Here is a 15,251-nt window from a genome sequence, read left to right as displayed (position 1 = left end):
CTTTTGGAAATATTTTTATTCTATTTCTCAAATTGTTTATATTTTAAACAACTAATATCCTGATTAAAACTAGTCAGTGGTAGTTCAAGAATTTCTACTTGGAAATACTTTGTATACCCTCTTTGAGTCTGACTTCATAACTAACATTTGTTATATGTGCCAGGCATGTGCTAAATGCATCTTGCATATTATCTGCATTTATGAAGATTTTATTGTAGAGCTTGTGACTCCTTTGAAAAGGCAAGAAAAAAAATTGTCAATGCTAAAATTTCGAGCTTAGTCAGAGATAGTGAGTATTGGTGAGTACTCCTGGGTGTCTGATTTCCCTCCTGGTTGATGATCTTTGAGTTTTTTAAGGAACTGAATTTGTCCAGGGGTGGGCAGGAAATCTTCTGTTAAGACAGAGAACAGAGAAGGGAACTGCAGAGAATAAACCATTGCCTGCTTTCAAGTTATTTGAGGATGTTTGACACCCCCCCCCACCCCATGTCTAGAAATCATTGGCTTCCTTCAGTATCTGTGTCTGGACCTATGATTTGCTTCAATTCTTTACCTTTGGTTTTTCCTTTGTTTCTATAGAAATGCCTCTTATAATTGCCAGCCAGGAATTGGATACAGCTGTTTTATTGGATTTTGAACTATCTAACATAGATACAATGGACAAAAATCACTATAACTGACTGGAAGTTTGAATTAAACCTTCTGATGAAAACGGTTTCCATTGAAACCCAATGGTCTGAGGATAGACTACATCTTTGGACATGAATTCACAGATGTTCTTCCATGGAACAGCAGAAACTTACCATAAGGCACAAATCTTGATTGACAAAAGAGGAAACTGAATAATCCTGCTAGTTAGGAAATAGATAGTATTTGTGCTGGTTTGATTACACTGTTTGTCTTTAACTTTCTACCTTCCCCTCCTGCCATAGGAAATGTGATCACTGCATTTATTTAGGTGAAATATAAGTTTATATTTTCCAGATGTGGTACTAGATATCAATGAGGGCAACTGGTTAAGGGCTCATGTCATAATGTCATAACAGTGAGGAAGGTAGACAGTGAGGAAGGTAGACTTACACACCAGTGTAAGTGACAGACATGAGAGGTGCCCTTATGATGGACAGAAAATGCAATACTGGTGAAGAATGCAACAAAGGTTACAAATGACCAAAAGGGAGGATACTGAAGACACATAATAAAACTTTTTGGGGCTCCTTCTTCCCTACTCCTCTGGTCTAGCAGGCAAGAGTGGAATGTCATTTGCATGGAGTTAAAGTCAGAATAGGGTTCACAGGTGCCACTCAGTAGCCTATGCAGGAATCTGCTGCCTTAGGGCATACAGCCTTTCAACCTACACTGATGACCAAGAAACCATATAAAGAAGATTTTAACAACGGGTACCTAGCATTCCTGTCTTCACAGTACAGCCTTTAGAAAGGGAAGTGATTAAACCCCAGCACCTGCACATAGATAGCATCAATGCATCTTAGGTCAAAACAAAACCAGAAGCCCCTTGCCAAGAATAATTACATGTTAATGTCAATGACTCACTGTTCCTATCTATACAAAACTAAATTCAATCTTGTTTCTGTTGGAACAGTTCTCACACAGTACAATTTGTCCAACTGCTTCCTGGGTTTGTAACCTTACTCTTGATTCTTTAATAAACTCACTTAACTTTGAAAAAAAAGTATTTAAAATTTATCATCCTTTATGAAAGGCTAAATTTTACAGATATTTACCTTTGCTTGGGCTATATCACTAGAAACTCACACATACTTTTGGAAGGCCTAGCTTGAGTAGTTTTAGCACAATTTATATTGAATTAATTTATATTCCATGTCTGTGAAAAAAAATTTTACTCTTTTTATAATGGTAAGAGACAATAAATTGTTTTCTACATTAACCACATATTCATAGGGCCATTCTTTTCTTTTGGACGTTAAAGGAATTTTAACTTCCCTATTAAATTTACAGCTTATAAGATTGTTGAGACAGCTTTGCTGAGTTAGGCTTGGCTCAGGACATAGCTTGACCACAGAAAATTATTTCTGTGGTTACTCTATATCTTCTGCTGTTCTGTGGACCAGTTAGTCTCTTTCTTACTTAATTTATGGCAGGGTTTTGACTGCTGTGGGAATGGGTCTCAGTGAGCTGAAATAGGGAAAACCCACGTACCTTTCTATTCCTAAATACACTAACCTCAGAGGAAATAATAGCACCAGGTTTTTTTCTCTTTTTAATTATGGTAGAAATCAGAATTGGAGAAAACACATGAAACAGCAGTTTGTTATTTAAACTCTGAGAGTTCTTTTAATACAACTCTACCAAAATATTCTTGACAACTGAACAACTGTCTGTTTTGTGTGTTTAAAATATTACACCAGGAAAGAAGAGAAAAAAGCAGAACATGTCAAATGAAAGAAAAGTAAATATGATATTTTCTGCAGTGAAAACATGCCATGTGGAGTTAATGGAAATGAATTGTACTTCTGAATAGTTGGTAACCAATGGTGGAATTCCATGAAAACACACATATTTAAAATTCCCAAAATGGAATGTGAATCCATGCTTAGCATTCATGTTTAATTATGGTTTAGATTTTCAGCCTTGGTGAATAAAATATAGAACAAAGGATGTCAAGTTGTAAGGAGTGTTCAGAACTAGATAGCTCATGCATCTAGTGGACTTTTCACATATATGAAGAGATGAAGGGAGATGTTAATTTATAAGAGTCCTTGTCAAGGAAAAGTAATTAGATCACATAATGTAGTTGAGAAGAGTCAGACCATTATAGAAAGGTATATAGAATAACAGAACAAAATAGAAGATAAAATCGAAGCCTGAATAGAGCTTTAGTATATATTTTTGTGCTAAAAGGTAGCAAAGTAGCTTTATTCTCGATTTTTTCCTCATGTGTGGAATGGAAGTTCTAAATTTCTTTAATGTTAACATCTATCAATCACTTTTCTGCAGCCTTGTTTCTTGTAGGTAAGGAAAGAATCTGTGCACTTATTCGCACTTGGTCATTAGTATTGCATCTTTATCTTAAGTGTGTGCAGAAACTAACTTCAAATAAACTAAGCATACTAACACACGGACAATTGACCACCATTTTGTCTTCAGTAGGCTACAGAGGATATATTTAAACATACTCAAAAAATTCAAAGTGCTGGTCATGTAACAGCAAATAGTGTAAGTAGTAAAGTGTGAAGTTTTTTATAGATGATTTTCAAAGAGGCATGGCAGTTCAAGTCTTTATTGGAATTTTAGTCTGCTTGAGAAATATTCTGAAACATCCAGCTTTTGAAATTCTCTTTCTACCAGATAAAATCATCTTTAAGACCTCTACTATGGGGTCTGTAAAACACTTCCCCCACAGGCAATGCTCTTCTGTTTTCCATAGTTGCAATTTTCATATCCTAGTCTGCTTTCCATTAAATATGCCTCACAATTATTTATAGAGGAGAGTGATTAGAGAAAAAGATAAGTAGACATATATCACAAAGGATTCTAGAGTCATTTTTCTTTCCTTTATATGTTTTCAAATGTTTCCTCAAAGAAACAAAACCAAACCCAAAACTGAGGCTCACAGAGTTTTGGAGATATTTTCCAAGGTGTTTTCTATACTAGTTTCCTCCTCCTGAAACACTTATAGAGAAATCACCTATCTCAGCATTTCTGGAGCACCCCTGTGTAGTAAGCACAAACAGAATGAATCCATTCTTTAAATTTATGAACCATATTTCTAGCCAGTGTTCTACTTCAGTGGAAAAAATAGTCTTGCAAATAATTTATTTTTCATTAAAAAGATTTTTGACAGATAAAGTTGATCCAGAATGCAAGTTTATTAATGTACTAACCATCAATTTTTCTTTCCTTTCTACATTAACTTTTCTGACACTAATGTGAGTATATGTAGTTTCCTGAGAAAGATGTCCCCTAATCTCATGGTGAACTCCAACTCCTGGCTCTCTACCACCCTTCCCCTACATAGAAAGATTTTTATTTAGGATATAGGGAATAATTTATCTTTCAGTACATTTTTTTAGCTGACTGAAGATATATGAATTTATTCTTGAAGAAAAGAATATAAAAAAATCTAATGTTACACATACTATTTATAGAAATATATAAAGAGAAAAGAGACATATGCTACACATTAGAAAATATTAAATTAAGGGAGGTTAAATACAGAACATCTTAATGCTACATGCTGTAAGATAAATAAATGAAATTGCTGTAGGATAGTGTGAAGAAAAATTACAGCAACCACATGTCTCCAATTTCTCAAGAAGTCCTAATTTCAAATATTTGTTCTTGTTGTTTAATCATGTGTTCTGATTTTTCTTTAGAGAATTGTGTCACTGCAGAAAAAGTATATTATTGAAACCAAAGTGTTATAATAGTTTATAGGACAAAAACAATAACCACCATTAACTCCCATCTCTCAAGTCTTGCTACTTCTATCTCCTAAAGCTGTGACCTAGATTTTACCACTATAATCAATCTCTTAGTCTCTTTCTACCTCTTCTCCTTAAGAGAGACCTGGTTATTGCCCAAGCAACTGCATTCCCTGAAGTCCTCTCATGCTTGAATCTTTTACCATTTTGTACTACTTAGCTCAGGGTTGGCAGTGAGCTCAGGGTCCTCCTTGCTCTCTGTCCCCTTCTCTGGTATTATCCAGAACTAAAAGCCCACTTTTCTCTTTCCTTTTTTCTTTTAATAGTCTCCTCTTTGCTAGAAGACAAATTTGTCATTCGGTTAGTGTTTTCTCTAGAGGAAAGTAGAATTCAGTGGCAGCAAAGTACAATGAAATTAGCCTATGATATTCAAGAGCTATTACGAAGAGAGCAGTTAAACAAATAAGCTAGGAGAGAAAATTGTCATTAGGATGGAATTTTTCAGAGTGATATAGGAGGTAGGGGGGATATAGATAACAGAAAGGTCATTTAACAGAGGTCACTGGAGACCAGGTGGTCAGTGTTAGATGAGTCTAGTGTAGGGGTTAGCTTAGATAAAATGAAGGAAAAAAAATAAGTGAGTAGGGAGAGTGTATGTGCATACATATATATATAATATAGGAAAATTCACAGATATGTGAGAAGATATGCTTGAGATTTCCTACTTAATTATTCAAGTAGAAGTCATGTCAGAGAAAGAAGAAACCTGGATAGTTTGGAGGTATGAAGAGAGGATACAGGACAAGAAGTGAAATTACCATTGTGAAGAATTTTCTAGTAGTTGATCAGGTAAACAATAAGAATACCATGGAATATCCAGAGCACAATTGAGATAAATGATCGTTATGTTCTAGCAAGTTCAACTGATTTCTTCTCTGAGTCAGAATTTCTGTCATTTAGAATAACACCAGAATTTATCTGCAGGGATTATTAAAGACAGACACTATCCCATAGTGTCTGACAGAGGAAGTCTGAGTCCAGACCCTAGAATTTGCGTTTCTAACAACTCTCCATTGATGTTGCACTTAGTTTTGAGACTTCACTTTGAGAACTACTGTTCTCTCCATTCTAATGATTCCAAGTCCAAATTCCCAGAATTTGGTAAATTTCCCTTAAAAATACATGTCTGAAAAGCAATTTTGATTAAACTCATTCATCACATCACTTTCCTGGATCTCCAAATTCCTATAACATGTCTTCAAGACTTACAATAAATCATTATTATTCACAATGTATTCTAACATAATCTCTCTTTTAGACATTTCCTTCATGTTTCATACAATTCTTACTCCATCCACCACTACCACATTCCTATCAAAGGGAATGTTCTATAACTCTTTATAATAATCTAAATATCACCAATGGCTCAAAAAACTTGTCTTCAATAAAGATTACTGGGTTCTGGTTTACACAGGTGCTTTACTGAATTAATATTGTATCAAGAATGCTTGCCACCTAATTTTGTTTTTTAATAATTTTTAACAATTCTCTTTAATCTATGTGAACCAACAGCCAGGCCTTTGTACATTTTCTATATCCTGCAAAGTGTTCAACACAGTACTGGAAACTACAGATACACAGTGGATCTTATTTATTGTATAAAATTCTTATTTTCTAAAGAGTTCTTATAAAATCCAGATTACTATCTATTTCTATTTATTTCTATGTATAGATGACAAATGTGATTTTCAGAGTGAAAATGAAGTTTAAAAAGGCTGTGAATACATCTCAAAACTGAGGTATACAAAATATAAAAAACTATTAGGTAAATAGCTTTCTTCTTGTTTATTCCTGACCCAATGATGTCATATCATGTATTTTAAGTATTATATTATTTGTAAAACAGAAAAAAATTACTTCATAATAATACAGGGAAATGGTTTTTCCTAGTTTCACCACTCTTGTATTGAATCCTACTTGAATTGAAGAATATAAAATTATGTTAGAGGTTTCCATTGAGTAGAATTTTTTTATCCACACTATTGGTTTTTATTTTCCTATTCAGACTAACAGAAAAATCAGAATTGCTTCCTAACTTAGTTCTATGCTTTATCTTCTTATATTGATATTAATATCAACTATTATGGTTTTATTAATATCTTCATTAACATTGATCAAAATGTGGTGATTTTATTTGTATATTACCATTATTATTCTCTTTACATGTCCACATTGCTTTATCGTCACAACTATGAGGCATATGAGATACTTAAAATATCTTTACCAGGAAAATGTTATTCCATTTAAATCATAAACTAGTACACATTTTAAAAGACTTCTTAAAAAAATACTAAATGTGACATTCAACCAACTACCAAATATGGGGGAAACAGAAAATAATAAACTCAGTTGTTTATTTCTTTAACCTCTGTCAAATATTTTTACCTCCTGTGGCTTACTGAGGGAAATACCAACAAAATAATAAAGGCTTGTTTTCATTCTTTTTTTCTGTATCTTTGAAGGCTTAACTTAAAATAGCCGAATGTGAAAAACAGAAAAATTCTATGGATTTCTCTTCAATTTTCAAAAAACTGTGGTGCTAGAAAGATAATCTGTGCTTTGGCCTACATCATCACATGGTTCTTCTGAATTCTCCAGTTTCTTTGTCACGTAACTTTTCCTACCCATGTGAAATATAGTTTTGTTTTTGTGTAATATGGGCTCTCCAGAGAATTCCTAATACATTATCTTTAGAGGAAAAGCAGATTAATTAGAAATTCTGCAGAGAAAATCTCTATACAAAGAGTGTCCTAGATACAAGTCTGAAATATCACAGGACCAAAACTGTTAAAAAATGCCAACATGTTTTCTTTCTCTTCTGACTAAAGAAATGTCAAGAGAACAGCTACTGTTAATAAAATGGGGACACAGTGATGAGATGGAAAGCAGAGTATCTTTGTACAAAGAAGGATTCTTATTTACTGCTTCTTTCCTTCCCAATTCACTTCAATACACTTTCTTAACAAAGCTAAATACCTTTGAAAAAGAATGCAAACTTTCAGAAAAAGTTTGCATTCCACATGTCATTATTGTTCTTTTCATAATTTTGTTTTACTAAAACCACATTAGGAGAAACTTCTTTAACTTTTGTGAAAGGGTTTGGCAAGGCTGCCAAAGAAGTCCTTTTTAATGCTACTGGTAAAAGGCCAAGACAATCACACAAAAGAAGTGTCCACATACCAACTGCTGTCATGTAATCCCAGCGCTCAATGAGGCACATATTGAAGATGAGGTGATCAGATGTTTGCCCTTGGCCAACAAGTGAAATCTGCCTCTCCAAATTCTGGCAAACAGACGAAGTCCAGCCAACAAGAAACCAAAACACTACCAGGAGTATTACTGCCAGCATCCTCATGACCCGTCCACCAGTCATATAGGGAATTCGTTGGGCTGTTCGTGAAAGAAACACCTTTAAAACCCTGAAAGAGCAAAACAAAACGTAAACGCAAATCTGAAAGTCAGGAAGTAAAATGCTGAAATAACTTATTTTTCTACTTTCATTGAATTTAGTGCCTTGTCACTTTAATTTTGACTACATTTAAACCAACCAAAACCTACTTATAAAGAGTTCTGTTTTCTCTCTCCTCTTTCTCCTTCTCTCTGGAAAACAGCAGACAGAGAAGTGTTCTGGTTCCTGTTCTCAGTCTGCTTGCCTTAGATGCAGGTATAATTTAGCTACTGCCATGGTCTTAGAAAGAAACTCAAAGGGAAGGAGAGGACAGGAACACTTCCTGGAAGCCCCGCTGCATCTCCCCATTCTCCCCTGCAGTCATCATCTCTGCTCTGTCAGGTGCGCTGCGGCAAATCTGAAACCTATGCATGTGGCACCTTCTGGGAATTTGGAGCAGAAGTCCACATTGTACATTTGGTCTCTCTTCCATGTTCCTGGTAGCAGAACGCTCCTTGTACTTCATCCTAGTGTAGCTGTCACTAGCAACAACGACTGTCAGCTTCCACCCAGGAGCGCACCCCAAGGCTTAGGGCTTTAGGCCCCACTCATCATGAATGTTTTATGACATTATGAGGTTATCTGTAATCAATTTCCAAAATGCAAAAAGAAATTCATTTTCCCAACTTTTCTGTTCTTTCCTTCATCTTATTCTTTCAACGTTTTAATGAAGTATTCATCTGAATGCTTCACAAAAATCTCAAATTCATAGATGAAAACAATACACATGAAATAGCCTCCATGTATTATGCTGGTTTTCCCCCTCTCTATAGATCTCTGTTGGCTTCCCCTAAATTATGCAACATACTCAGTAAATAAAGTTATTTTCAAGCAGATTTTTATTTATTCTTTTCTCCACCTATGTTAACCCTACTGTCCTTCAGCAAGAAAAGGATGAAGTTATTCACTCAATTTCTCTAAATTATAAATTATACCTGCATCTAAGGAGGGCAGACTGAGAACAGGAACCAGAACACCTCTCTGTCTACTGTTTTCCAGAGAGAAGAAGAGAGAGGAGAGAGAAAGAAAACAGAACTCTTCATAAGTAGATTTTAGTTGGTTTAAATTTAGTAGAAATTAAAGAGACAAGGTACTAAATTCAATGAAAGTAGAAAAATGAATTATTTCACTATCAGAATGATACTAGTATAAAAGCACAACAGAAGGTCTTTTTACTCTCCATTTAACTAATTCACCAGTCATTCTTCATTCCTTATGTAGACATACTGAGGACTGTCCCTGTCAGGTGAACGTTAGCACTGGCAGTTAATGTGTTATTCTCTCCAGTACGCCTCAAACACTTTTGCTCCAACCAGTTGAACTGGTACTTGTTAAGAATCATTTGTATTTGTCACCATATTATGCTCATCACTATTACTTTATATAATTTAATTAAATTATATTAAAAATATACACAACTATAACACAAAATGAGACATTTACATAAAATCGTATTTTAAGTGTTTTGGAAAGGCTCCGTTGAGTCACTAAAATAGACTGTTAATTTAAGGGAAAGAGAACATTTTAATATATTGGTGTTATCAAGAAACATAAAAATTTAGAAAGAGTCCACATGCAGATTAATCAAAAATATTCTTTAGATTCTCACTTGTATATAAAGAATCAACAATTTTAACAATAGACAATGCATTGATTTTCCATAGAAAGATTTGAAATACAATAGATTTTTGCATGTTGAGCTTGTATATAGCAACACTGCCAAACTTGCTTTTTAGTTCTTATGGGTTTTTGGATTTTCTCAAGGAAGATTGTCATTTGCAAATAGTTTTACTTCTTCCCTCCATCTCGATACCTCTTATTTCTTTTTATTTTATTTTTTAAATTTTATTTTTATATTCCCCATAGAATTACAACCCCCTTATTTTGACCCCAATCCCTCCTTTCTCCACTCCCCCACCCCCCACAGAGTGTCTCTGGTTCATAGTTGTTTGTTGATTTTGATATTATCTTTCTTATAGTTATTTTTTTCCTGGTCCCTTATTTAAGTTTTCTAGATTGCTGCTATGAGTGAGACCATCTGGTATTTTTCTTTTTCTTTCTGGCTTATTTCGCTGAGCATGATCCCTTCCAGCTCCATCCATGTTGCTGCAAATTGCATGAGTTTATCTTTTTTGAATGCTGAGTAATATTCCATGGTGTGTATGTACCACATATTCTTGATCCAGTCATCTATTTTTGGGCATTTGGGTTGTTTACAAAGCTTAGCTATTGTAAACAGTGCTGCTATAAACATAGGGGTGCAGCTGCTCTTTGGAATTGATGTTTCTGTGTCCTTTGGGTAAATACCTAGGAGTGGAATTGCTGGATCATATGGAAGCTCTATGTTTAGTAGGTCCAGAAATCTCCACACAGCTCTCCATAGTGGTTGGACCACTTTGCACTCCCACCAACAGTGCAGGAGAGTTCCTTTTTCTCCACAACCTCGCCAACATTTGTTGTTGCTAGTTTTTTTTTAATATATGCCATTCTCACTGGTATGAGATGGTATCTCATAGTAGTTTTGATTTGCATTTCCCTGATTACAAGTGATGTTGAACATTTTTTCATATGCCTGTTGGCCATTTGCATTTCCTCTTCAGAGAAGTTTCTTTTTAGCTCTTCTGCCCATTTTTTGACTGGGTTATTTTCTTTGTTGTTGCTGAGTCTCATCAGCTCTGCGCAGATTTTTGTGATCAGTCCTTTATCATTAGTGTTGTGTGCAAAAATGTTCTCCCAGTCGGTGGGGTTTCTCTTTGTTTTTGTTATTGTCTCTTTTGCTGTGCAGAAGCTCTTTAATTTGATGTAGTCCCAGCTGTTTATCTTTGCCTTCACTCTCACTGCTTTGGGTGATGTGTCTGTAAAGATGTCTTTGATGTGCATATCATGTAGTGTTTCACCTATATTTCCTTCTATGTATTTTATGGTTTCAGGTCTTATGTCTAGTTCTTTAATCCATTTTGAGTTGGTTTTTGTGCATGGTGTGAGGTAGTAGTCCAGCTTCATTCTTTTGCATGTAGTGACCCAGTTTTCCCAGCACCATTTATTGAACAAACTTTCTTTGCTCCAGTGCATATTCTTTGCTCCTTTGTCAAAGATTAGTTGACCATAAATCTGTGGGTTTATTTCTGGATTTTCTATCACAAGCTAAAAGAGATAATCTCCATTTTATCCCTAGCTCTTAGTTTTTCTATATAGTTATGAACTCGCTTTTCTTTGGTCCTTTAAAATTTGAGATGTGTTATTGTATTTTATGCATTTTCAAAAGAATACATAAAAATAAATATCTTCCAGTTACTGTTGCAAATTTGCTAGGAAACAAACTAAAAAAAAATAAAAAAACCCAACTTTCCCACAAATTGTAAATATTTGGAGCTAATGAGCACAGGAGAGAAACCTGCTATGTATTGTATTGTATCCAGACCAAGGAGTACTGAATAATGCATGAAATGAAAATCCCTAGTTCACGGCCAAGGAAGGTTTTTTCCCAGCTTGTTTAAATATTCATTTTAAATACAGTACAAAAAAAAGTCTTTTGTCTTTCTTGATTAGCTTTAGAAAAGGGAAAAAGCAATGTGTTTTCAAAAACTGTATAACAAGAATAGAAAAAAATTCTTTTAGTATAGAGTTTCTCAATCTCTCTCTACCCCTTTTCACTTAAAAACATTCCCCCCTTGCCTCCTGAAACTATATTCCCCCCTCCTGAGTCTAGATATATGCCTCCCGAAATTTCTTTTTTACATTCATTTTTCATTTACTTTTAAGAAATATGATTTACATATAATATTATATAATTTTAGGATGTAAAACAATGATTGGATATATGTATTTATTGCAAAATGATTACTACAACAGGTTTAGTTATATCCGTAAGCTCACATAGCTAACTATCTTTTCTGGTGATGAGACCTTTTAAAGTCTAATTTCTTAGCAACTTTCAAATATAAGATCATTTTTATTAACCATGCTGCACATTACATCCACGGGACTGCTTTTTATAACTAGAAGTTGTTTGTACCTTTTAAAAATATATAATTTCTTTTACTGAGGTAATATTGATTTAAAACACTGTACATGATTTAATGGAATAGATTCACACTTCTTCAGATCGATGTTAACACACCACACCCACCACCAAAGCACTTATAATCCTTCACCACGCTTCCCAAGTTTCTTAAAAAATATATGAACAAACCTAACTTAGGAAATATTCTGTGATCCCACACATCTACAGAGGTGCTAAATGTTCTTTTAGATCCATCCTACATCATTCATGTACTAGACAAACCTATCTATGGATATCTATGGTTACTGAAGGAAATTCCTTTATTTTTGCCTGCCTTAAATCTATTTTTTTCTTATGAGCCATTTTTTTCTCTTTCTTCAGAAAGGAACAAACAGTTTTAGGTTTAAATAAATTGCATTTGGGCTGCTAATGAGGTGAGGTAGTGGGACTGGTCTGCCCTCCGTGCCAGTAACAGTGGGGTTCATTTTGGCTTTTGAGTATTTGATGTAATAATAATAATAATAATAACTAAAATTTGGCCTTTTTATCTCCATCAGTTGCTGGTGATACCAAATGATGTCAGTGGTAAAAGTACTCCCTGAAGGGAAAGACCACTCTCACTCCCTCCCCCAACATATTTTACTCCTGTATTGCACTATTTCATAAACAAAGGATTCTTTTGCAATTTTCCTTTGGGTCATCTGTATAATAGCCTTTTGCTGTACAGTTCTCAAATGCTGGGAGAAACCACTGGAAAAATAAGTGGAAAATTTGGTAAATATGAAGAAAACCTTTAAGTTTCCATCCCAGCCTAGGAGAATCATTACCATGGACAGTGAGATCATGTTCCCTTTTCATTTTTGCGTCTAGGTTTCAGAACTACTGCATTTCTGCAAACATAACAACCAATCAGTGAGAGACCAGTGGATGGAGAGAGAAAGGTTTAATAATTTTACTAAACCTTGAGGAAAATAACTGAAATTAAACTCTGGTCTTTCTTGCCTGTCCTATTCTTAAGGGACAAAAACAGTTATTTTATTTAGAAGTAATAATAATTTCCCTAGAATTTTCTGCCTGCCAAGGTAGGATTTAATTTTTTTATCTGAAATAAAAAATAAAATCTCTATGATGATAAAACTATAGCATTCAAGGACTTTATGCCTTAGCCTATGCTATCGGGATCCCACAAATTACCCTGGGTCAGGCCTTTGAAAGCCTGTTCTGTAGACTTCCTTTCAATTCTATGATTTTCACTATATCCTTCCAAAGACTTCCCTTTTTACTTAATTAAGTTATAAATCTGGTTTGGAGCCAAAAATCCCTACTTGATATAGTTACATACACTCCAACCACATTTAATCTTTAGAACCACTTTACATGTTAGGTGAGAAAACGGATTCTCAGAAGTTAAAGTAATTTTTTCCTGATTGTATACAAAGTTAATGGCAGAACAGAAATTAAAATTAGTATTTGTTAGGATTACATCTTTCCTCTCTATCATATTAACATAAAATCTTGATCTTTTCTTCATGGCCATATTTTGCATAACTTCAGAGACACCAACCAAAGACACCCCCCCTAGTCACTGTATTTACTATAAACATCCACTAATTTTTCATTAAGAAATATCTGAATGTTTAATATTGGCAAGGTGAAGCACTAAGAATGGGGACATTCAAAGCTGGATCAGCCAGTAACTCCCATTGAGTTGTTCACATTTCTTTAGGGACATTGATTATTCTGTTTAAGACATAAACAGTATTGCAATCAGTTAAATTTGAGTAATATAGAAAAAAACCTCAAAATTATAATATAAAGCCATATGGTTCTGACTGGATAAGAATAATTTAGCTCATTAAATTACAAATAGTTTCCACTTGATTTAAGTCTTTGGTAGGGTAATTCTTCAAGGCATTGACTTCTCAGAGAGAAAATACTCTTAATTCCAATCTTTCAAATAAGCAAAAATGTTAAAGTAATTGAGTTTCCCAAATTCCAATTACTTGCATTCCACCCTCAGATTTCTGCTTATCTCTGAGCACTGGCTAATATTTTCTTTAAATCAATTTCTATGTATTGCTTTAACATATCTTAAAGGAAACTTTATATTGCCACTTTCAATGAAAAACTGATAGAGAACTCAAAAAAAAAAGAAACAAAATTAATTAGCTTTATCTAGATAGTATTGGAAAGCTCTGAACCTGATGCTTGATTGCTCTTTGTTACAAAGGAAGAACAGTCACTGTTGGGCAGGTGTTAAAGATCTGCCAGTTTCAAAGTACTTAGTCTCCTGGAAATAATCAGAAGAATGGAAAGATAAATTGAATGGAAGTCCTTTCCTTAGTATATGATTCAGTGTTATTTAATACAGTTTGCATCCCATCAAACACCCATCTTCAGACTACAGTGTTACATGTTCCAGACACTTGAGGACACACAATGAAGCAGGGCAATAAGAATGTATTATCTGTAGAGAGAACTGTGGGAAGCAGCTTCCAAGTCTGTATCAGACATTTTATTTATTCACTTATCAACTCACATCTATTACACACCTCCCATGTGTTAGACATTGTCCCAAGGGCTGCGGACTCAGTAGTAAGACCCTCACATCAAGGAAAAGGTGAATTAGGTAAAAATGAAGATAATTACATAAGCAAACTGTATTATAGAGTAGAGGATCGAATAATCACATGAGGAGACACATAAGAAGGGTAATTTTCAAGTCTTCAGAGGTCACCCATTATTTTAGGATTCCTAGAAGCTTTATTGTTAATGCTAAGCTGTTAATTTCTCATTTTCTTTAGTGAATAGTAGCTATCATATAAGGAATAAAACTGCATAGTACCCAAAGAATAAAAGGACAAAGTGTGTGGTGATATGGTAAGAATAAAGTGAGTCAGAAAGTATGCTAGAGATTGTTCAATCCTTTACTTTTACAGGTAAAAGTAATCCTTTACTTTTGTTTCAAAGGATTGTTCAATCCTTTACTTTTATAGATGCCTATGATTGTTTCCGAGTTAGAACTAAACTGAGATTTGAACTGGATATCCTAAAATTCACTCCAATATTCCTTGTATTAAATGACATACAAGAAAGGTAGGTTGAGAATTAAGGATATTTATATTTGTTCCAAAAGTGAATCTAGAGCATTACTGTAAAAAGGAGGAGGAGCAGGAAGAGAAGAAGGGAAGAAGGAGCACCTCTGTATAGTAGATAGTACAATCATCACATTTTAAAAAGGGTTGAAAGGGGATACACTTAAAGACAAATATATTACAATTTATTATGGCATCTAAGATAAATTGCTCTATGAGCCACATTAAGATACTTTTAT

At 34.3% G+C, this 15,251-nt stretch overlaps 1 protein-coding gene across 1 annotated transcript in view; it reads right to left on the bottom strand.

Moving 5' to 3' along the window:
• Positions 1–15,251, bottom strand: part of GPR158 (G protein-coupled receptor 158) — a 423,375-nt gene that overhangs the window by 18,308 nt on the left and 389,816 nt on the right. The window contains exon 7 of the mRNA XM_037510729.2: positions 7,647–7,885. Coding sequence (XP_037366626.1) covers positions 7,647–7,885 — 239 coding nt within the window. The remainder of the gene's footprint in view (positions 1–7,646; positions 7,886–15,251) is intronic.

Source organism: Talpa occidentalis, unplaced genomic scaffold (assembly GCF_014898055.3).
Source record: "Talpa occidentalis isolate TD23 unplaced genomic scaffold, MPIMG_talOcc4v2.1 talOcc4.14, whole genome shotgun sequence".
Taxonomy (NCBI): Eukaryota; Metazoa; Chordata; class Mammalia; order Eulipotyphla; family Talpidae; genus Talpa; species Talpa occidentalis.
This window is presented reverse-complemented; position numbering and strand designations above follow the sequence as displayed.